This window comes from Rhododendron vialii, chromosome 1a, assembly GCF_030253575.1.
Source record: "Rhododendron vialii isolate Sample 1 chromosome 1a, ASM3025357v1".
Lineage (NCBI taxonomy): Eukaryota > Viridiplantae > Streptophyta > Magnoliopsida > Ericales > Ericaceae > Rhododendron > Rhododendron vialii.
This window is the reverse complement of record NC_080557.1, coordinates 5,450,607-5,459,246: the sequence shown is the minus strand read 5'-3', so window position 1 is coordinate 5,459,246 and position 8,640 is coordinate 5,450,607. Positions and strand designations below refer to the sequence as shown.

Sequence of the window (8,640 nt, the reverse complement as noted above, 5' to 3'; positions counted from 1 at the left end):
CATCCATTGATAATAAATGACAAAATTAGACTAAGACGACTTCTCTTCTAATTTTTCTTTATGGCGATTTGGTTAGCTCTCTTCATCGGGGGGCCGTCGGTGCACCTTTCAAGATTCCATCGAATTCATTTTCTATAATTAATTCTTTATTTATGTTAATAAAACGGATGCGATTGGATGTACTCGATCCATGTTGCGCCCTATTCTTTATTTAGATTGCAGTTGGATCTAAGTTAAGAAGAAATTAAATCTGCATTTTCTGGTTGGTCGAAAAAAAAAGTTAAGAATTATTTCATATTAAGATGGTTATGTAATAGTATGAACTTGTAAAGTAATTCACCCAAGAGAGAAGAATTTTTCTGATGTACCAAGCCAATTTGTTCAATCTTATGAACCAATTAACCAAGAATGAATAGGAGGAGTTGACAAGAAGATATTCTTTCCTAAACAACACCATGGCCTAGTTTGGCTAAATAAGTTAAAGTAATTTATTTTCGTTTTTATTTTATTTTTTCACCTTTGTTAGTTTTTCCCTAAAATTTTGTGAATTATTAGTTCATCACGACGAGATAAATCAAAAAAGTAAAATTATTGTCAAAACCCAATTCTTTTAATAAAGAAAAAAAGAAGTATGAAAAATACCAAAATTTGACGAAAGCAAATCTAATAGTATTAATTGAAGCCATGCTATTCGCAAGGAAGATTTACAGGGAACCGTACAAGGACAAATGCGTTTGAGCTCATTTCCGGTTCCACCAAAATTTAGAAAAATTCAGTTCACCCCTACGAATACAAAAGTAAACTTATCAATGTCCGTTGGAACTAATTTTTTTATAAAGCCACATAAAATAATATTAAAAAATTTATAGATTTTTTTCTAGATTTTTTGTGGGACCTAGAACGGGCTCAACCACTTTTTTTTTTTTTGCGTAATTCTCTGCAAATCTTTCTAATTAGAATTTCCGTTAATTGATTATCGAAATTCAAAACCAATAGTTAAACCTCGGAGTTGACGAGATTATTGGTTGACTCCGAGCCATGTGGATACATGTGGCGGCAGAGAATCATTTTCCACGATACACGAAAGAAATCACCGACGACCGCCGATATAAACTCCCGTGCAATGTCTCCCACCCCAATTCCCGCCCCCCCCCCCCCGCTCTCTCTCTCTCTCTCTCTCTCTCCCTCCTTTAAGCCTCAAGATTCGCAGTGCTTCAAGCTGCCGTTACAGCACACATCTCACTGCACGCGTTTCTCTCTCTCGATGCCCTCAACCTGTTCTTTTGTAAAGGTCAGTTAGATCTATACAAACACTTCCCATATCTCTCTGATTCTGTTCATATCTTGTTCATACACTGATTGAAATATACTATCTGATCCAATCTGAGCCCTAAATTTCTGGGCTTCGTAGTTTTATTGCGCTGAAACTCAATAACCCACATTAGAACTGTATTGGGTATAGCAGATCTGATACAAAGATTTGTGGAAATGGACTTGTTTGATAAATTTAAGATCTGGGTTTCGTTCATTTTCTTGATATCTCAATTGGGTCATGGCTTTTACCTCCCTGGTAGTTACCCTCACAAATATGGGGTAGGGGATACCTTGTCTGTGAAAGTGAATTCACTGACTTCAATTGAGACTGAAATCCCCTATAGCTATTACAGTTTGCCCTTCTGTAAGCCCCAGGAGGGTGTGAAGGACAGCGCCGAAAACCTCGGTGAGCTCCTCATGGGTGATAGGATTGAGAATTCGCCTTACCGGTTTAAGATGTACACGAATGAGACACAGATCTTTCTATGCAAAACCAAGTCGTTATCTTCCGATGAGTTTGAGATGTTGAAGAAGAGGATTGATGACATGTATCAAGTCAATTTGATTCTTGACAACTTGCCCGCTATTAGGTTTACCAAGAAAGATGGTTTTGTGATACGTTGGACAGGGTACCCTGTGGGAGTTAAGGTTCAAGATTTGTATTACGTGTTTAACCATTTGAAACTCACTGTTCTTGTTCACAAATATGAGGAGCCCAACGTGGCCCATGTGATGGGTACTGGGGATGCTGTGGAGATGATCCCAACAGTTGACTCTGGATCAGAGGTCCCAGGTTATATGGTAGTTGGGTTTGAGGTGACCCCTTGTAGTTTCCAACACAAGTCCGGATCTTTGAAAGATTTGGAAAAAATGTACCATAGATACCCCTCTGCAATTGAGTGTGATCCGAGCGCTGTGGGTATGTCTATCAAGGAAGGTGAGCCGATAGCCTTTACTTATGATGTCACATTTGTGGAGAGTGATATCAAATGGCCGTCAAGATGGGATGCTTATCTAAAAATGGAAGGAGCAAAAGTCCACTGGTTCTCGATTCTTAACTCTCTTATGGTGATTACCTTCTTGGCTGGAATTGTCCTTGTGATCTTCCTGAGGACAGTTAGGCGTGACTTGACCCGTTATGAGGAGGTCGACAAGGAGGCTCAAGCCCAAATGAATGAGGAGTTATCCGGGTGGAAACTCGTCGTTGGTGATGTTTTCCGCTCTCCAACCTATCCTTCACTTCTATGCGTAATGGTTGGAAATGGGGTCCAGATTCTTGGGATGGCTGTTGTGACAATACTGTTTGCAGCCCTTGGATTCATGTCGCCAGCTTCTCGTGGGACCCTGCTTACAGGTATGGTGATTTTGTACATGTTTCTTGGAATTGCAGCCGGTTATGTCTCCGTTCGCCTTTGGAGGACAATTGGGTGTGGTGACAAGAAAGGATGGGCTTCAGTTTCTTGGAAAGCTGCTTGTTTCTTCCCTGGTATCGCTTTCCTCATTCTAACCACTTTGAATTTCTTATTGTGGCATAGTAACAGCACCGGTGCCATTCCTTTCTCTCTCTTTGTCATTCTCATTTTGCTTTGGTTTTGCATCTCGGTTCCACTTACCTTAGTTGGTGGATACTTTGGTGCAAAGGCACCTCATATTGAGTTCCCAGTTCGAACCAACCAGATCCCTAGAGAAATCCCACCTCAAAAATACCCATCTTGGCTTTTAGTACTTGGGGCCGGAACTCTTCCATTTGGTACACTTTTCATCGAGCTGTTCTTCATCATGTCCAGTATTTGGATGGGACGCGTATACTATGTGTTTGGATTTCTGTTCGTCGTTTTGATCCTTCTTGTGGTGGTTTGTGCGGAGGTTTCTCTTGTTCTGACCTATATGCATATTTGCGTGGAGGACTATAAATGGTGGTGGAAGTCTTTCTTTGCTTCTGGTTCGGTTGCCATATATATCTTCTTCTACTCCGTGAACTATCTCATATTTGATCTGAAGAGTTTGAGTGGACCCGTTTCTGCCACTCTTTACTTGGGGTACTCGCTTTTCATGGTTTTAGCTATTATGCTCGCAACTGGGACAGTTGGATTCCTTTCTTCATTCTGGTTTGTGCATTACTTGTTCTCTTCAGTGAAGCTGGATTAGAAGAAGAGCAGCAAGTAGGTTGATACAGTCAACCTACAGTCATGGGGCTGAACACAACTTCTAATAGTTCTTTCGTATGTTTCGAGTCTTTGTTAGTTGCTAGGAAACTTGTCTAAGATAATAAGAATAATCTTGTTCAATTTTGCTTCCTTCATATTTAGTTGCTTAATATCGATATGTATTTGTACTGCGTTACCGAGAATGAGAATGTTTTTTTTTTTTTTTGGCCAAGTGATTGGTATCGGAATGTTGATTTCCCTGAATTTATGCGTATTTGTGGGATTGTGTTGGCTTCAATTGCTTTCCTCCAGGCTATTCTAATTGTTTGGCCTGTGCATGAAGCTGGTACATTTGCATCAGTAGCTACGTGATTAGCTTAGATCAATTACATTGTATAGCGTACTATGCGGCCAAGAAATACCTTGTTTTTGTGCTGATTCGTTTGATATCTCTTTGACTTTTCCTTTAAAAAAAAACGTAACGACATACTCGTACTAATAATTTTTAGTATCGAATGTGCCGGCATTTCCTACTATTTGGCGGGTGACAAAAGCGATTCGCTGTAATGGCTGGTGGGACCAAGTCACAAGATTCTAGACTGATTGAAGAAGCCTTTCAGGGTTTAAAAATTTACTCTGAAAAAACAAGCCATGCACTGTGTCGCCATGCAGATGCACCGCATAAACAGACACAAGTTGTGAATGAGGCAGGGCCGGCCCTGGGCCTAAGCTCACCAGGCCACTACTTAGCGTCCCCTGAAAAAAGTCCAAAATTAGGGCCCCTATCATTTTGGGTTAGTATGGTGAACTAGAAGTCTTTTGGCCCAAATATTTGTACCCTTCTACCCATACAACATTACGGGCCAAATTTTTTTTAAGCCCAATTCATTGACGACTCTTTAACAAAACAAAAAAAAGAAGGGAAAATGACAGCCAATGACGTGTTTTGATAATTAATACCCGCCAAGAACATTTTCAACATTAACAAATGTTCTTAGCATGTTCTTGGTAAGTATTAATTATCAAAACACGTCCTGGGCCGTCATTTTCCCAAAAAAAGAAGAAGAGCGTTTTAGGGGGGTTGAATTTGTTAATTTGGGGCAGGCTAGGATTGTCCTTATTGGTTTGAAATTCGACACTACGGAAGACGAAAATTGGACAAAAGGTTTGGAGATGGTCTTTGTCGTTATGGTAAAGCCAATTGGAAAAGGTGAAGATGAGACGAAGGGAAAAGAGAAACATAGTGGGTTTGGGAAAAGTTCTGAGGAGAGCAAAAATGACTGCAGACTTCTGTGGAATTGTGCACCCTCATGTGGGATTAAAATGGTCGTTTGGGTGGAATCGGTGACGGTGGCGGCGGGTGAGAGTGGGTTATGGGTGGGCGAGTGGAGGGGGTCAAGGGAAGGTGGAGGGGCGTCCATGGGAGGATTGGTGGAGAGAGAGAGAGAACCAGATCTTGTTTTTTTTTGTTTTTTTCCAACTACTGACGTGGGGCCCATCTCGCCGTGTAAGCATTATGTTTTGTATCGTGGGTTGGTATCCTGCTCCCTAGATTTATTGTTTAAAGTAGGACGGAGGAAGTAAGATGGAGTGTATGTCAAAACTTTGTTATATAGAGACGTTGATTTAAATATTTGTCTTTGATTTAAGCATGAAAGTTAGGACCAAAATTTAGAAATATATAATACCTTTAAATGCCATAAATTGAAAATTGTGTGTTAGTTCTTTCTACCATGTTAAAAGCTTAGTTTTAGATATTTGTCTAAGCTGGATTTTTTAAACCAAAATTTGCTCTATCTTTTGTGTTTTCTTAAAAAGATTTGTTATAAACGTTGGTGAAAAAAATTATGAACAAAATTATGCGATGGGTTTTCTATCACTTAGACCCTAATTGTACCCAAATGAGATTGTTTTTTTCCTGAACTATGATTTTTATGTGCGTTCATATACAAATATGAGGGAATTTATGCATATATGACGGCATATGCATGTGTGTGCATAAGGGCATTTATGACAATACAATTACGGTTCGAGTTCGGGCTCCGTTTGTTCTCATGTGTATTGTATAAAAGAAACCTGAACTAAAACTCGTTAGTTCTGTCAAATTAAAAACCAAACCCGAACCCCTTCTTAAAGATTGGGTAAAAAAATGTCCCAATCGATGTGGATCGGTACAAATGAGATTGCCTATACGCTTTTTGGCTCAACTTTTGTCCCTAAAAAGGGATTGATTGTCCACTTTGATAATAAAAGCAGTTCATCTTTTAAAACTCGTTGAGAACATCAATTTTACCAAAAATAATATTAGTTGCACATCAGAAATTATGATTGAAACACATTTATTTTTTAGAAAAGCAAACTGACACGCTTGAATGGAAGGAGCAGCATTTGATTAATAATAATATCGATACATAAGTATCATGTCTTCATTAATTTCTTGTTGTGATGTTTTCCCCTTGTGCTAGAGTCGTTTTTAATCGTTGTGCACTTATTTCAAATATTAAGAATATCATTTTCTTCGTTAATTTTTTGAAAGGTTGTTCTGTATTGTATTTGCTTCAATTGTTCTTGGACTTGAAATCCAGGTAGGCCAAGTCCAATCTAGCTCAAAAGGCCTAATTTGAAGACCCAATTTCTAACCCAAAAAACAAAGTTGCGGCCATGACACAGGGCCATGATACAAAAGTTTGCGATCAGAATGTCAAAGTTTGCGGCCAATATACAATAGTTTGTGACCCATAATATAAAAGTTTGTGGCTAGCATACAATAGTTTGCGGCCATAAAACAAAAGTTTGCAGCCAACATGCAAAAGTTTGTACAAAAATTTGCAGCCAGCTTGTGGAAAGCTCGTGGCTGAAAACACACACGTTGAGTTGAGCGTCCATGGCTTACTCTTGGTTCCTCATCCTCTCGCTTCTTCACTTCTCCCACTCCGCCCATCATCCCTCCTCCTCCTCTTCTCTCTCTCTCTCTCCTGCTCCTCGACTCACTCTTCTTCCCTCTCTTTTTCCCTCCCCATTCCCACTTCTTTCCTCACGTACCCAAAAACCTCCACACGACTTTCTCTCTTCTCGTTCAAGCTCAGCGCCAGTGCTGCAGAGAAGAAGAAGCTCCAAATTGTCAGTACCAACGGTGGTGACCACGCCATTGGTACTGACAAGGTGGTGATTTCCCTGTACTTTTGATGGGTATGATAATTTATTTAAGAAAACTTTGGGGAGAATTTGTTTTCTTTTTTTTGGGAGCTCCCTATTCAATAGATTATTTGTGAACGTTTACTTTCTGCAATTATTTAGAGATTGAATTGGAATTAAATGTTTCTACTCTGTTATGCGTTTGGTGAATTTGTCTAGAAAAAATTGAGGGTACTTGCGTATTTAGGAAATTGCGAGTGCTGGTGGAAAGACGTGGGCATGGAGCCCAAGGATATTGGGAAGGTTTTGGAAAGAGCAGTATTTGGTGCAGTATTGGATAACAGTAGCAATGACTAGGTTTGTTGATTTTTGATAGAGAAAACTTGAGTTTGCATATTGAATCCTATGGCTTCTGGTTTTGCCCGTTGTAATTCGGTGGTGCTAGGCACTCCTGTTGCAAGGCTGTGTTTGTATATTCACTTCGTTATCTTGTATCTTTCCACTCCCCATTTTTCTCTTCCTCCACTGGCTCCACAAATGCCTTCATGGATCGATGAGCCAAACACAATTTAAGCATACAACGTATATGATGATGGAGGGAGGACAGCATGAACTTCATACGTGTATGACCTTATTCTACCATAAATGACCAAACTCACTTCATAAAGTTGATTTCTCAATATGGATAATGAGAAAAATTAGGAGCTGTAAAAAAAGAGAAAATCAATACAAACTTCACGCTGCCAGGTTCAGTGGGTAAGTATTTGAGTACGTCGTTTAATGTTTGGGTTCCAGTCTTCATAGCCGCTTGGTGGGACTAAACATACTATTGAGCGCTTGTAGCACACAGGGAACCTTACCTTCGACCCTGATATAGGCGTGGTGAGATCACCCTGTAGATGACTATGTGGTGCTGAGACATACTCCCCACGGATAGGCGTAGTAGCCTATATGCATGACAAAAAGAAGAAGAGAAAAAGATTGGGAGAATTGAATAATGAGGTCCCAGGTCTTGAATCCCAGAAAAGCATTGTAATTCATTCTTATTTGCAAAGCGAACTGTATGATTAATTGGGGAACCAAGAACCCTATTTTCATTTTCTTATCTCAGTGGTGTGTTAATACGATTTTCTTGCATAGACCTGTGGCAGATTGGGCCAAGAGTTACGGTCGAAAGCAGTTTTTGTTTATGAGTAATGTCGGAATTTATAAGCCAATCGAGGAGCCTCCTCCGTGAACTATCTTGTATTTGATCTGAAGAGTTTGAAATGGCCTGTTTCTGCCACTCTTTACTTGGGGTATTCGCTTTTCATGGTTTCAGCTATTATGCTCGTAACTGGAACAACGTTCTGGTTTGTGCATTACTTTTCAGTGAAGCTGGATTAGAAGAGCAGCAGCGAGCAGGTTGATATGGTTGTGGGAATGAACATGACTTTGTATTGTTCTTAGATATGTTGCGAGTCTTTGGCAGTTGCTAGGAAATTTGTCCTAGGTAATAAGAATAATCTCGTTCAATTTTGTTTCTTCATATTTAGTTGCTTGATACCAATATGTTGTTACGCCGACTTAGAGCAAGTATTTTCCTAAAGGTAGGTGTGATTGGGGTTTTAAACATGTCCTGTGTTACTGAGATCCATGTGTATTGGTATGAGAATGGTTTTCTTTGGCTAATAAGTGATTGGTTTCAGAATACTGATTTTTCTTCTGGGGGATTCTATTGGCTTGAATTGCTTTCCTCCATGTTATTTTCGTTGTGTTCGCTTGTGTACGAAGCTGGAATATTTGCATCAGTAGCTACGTGATTAGCTTAGAGCAAGTACATTGTGCAGGGTACTAAGCGGTCAAAAAGTACCTTGTTTTTTTGTGCTGATTCGTTCAATATTTTCCCTTTCACTTTTCCTGAAGAAAAACCTAACGACATTCTCGTAATATTAATTTTTTGTATCAAATGTGGGGGCATTTCCTACTATTTGGCGAGTGACAAAGGGTATTCGCTGTAATGGCTGACGGGATCAAGTCGCAAGATTCTAGAGAGATTGAAGAA

General features: G+C 39.6%; 1 protein-coding gene across 1 annotated transcript; it reads left to right on the top strand.

Annotated features, from left to right (window-relative positions):
• Nucleotides 1–1,078: 1,078 nt before the first annotated feature.
• On the top strand, nt 1,079–3,693 carry LOC131299254 (transmembrane 9 superfamily member 11-like). The gene is made up of 2 exons (XM_058324897.1): nt 1,079–1,291; nt 1,412–3,693. The coding sequence occupies exon 2, from the start codon at nt 1,489–1,491 to the stop codon at nt 3,460–3,462; it is 1,974 nt and encodes a 657-aa protein (XP_058180880.1). The 5' UTR covers nt 1,079–1,291; nt 1,412–1,488; the 3' UTR covers nt 3,463–3,693.
• The last annotated feature ends 4,947 nt before the right edge of the window (nt 3,694–8,640 follow it).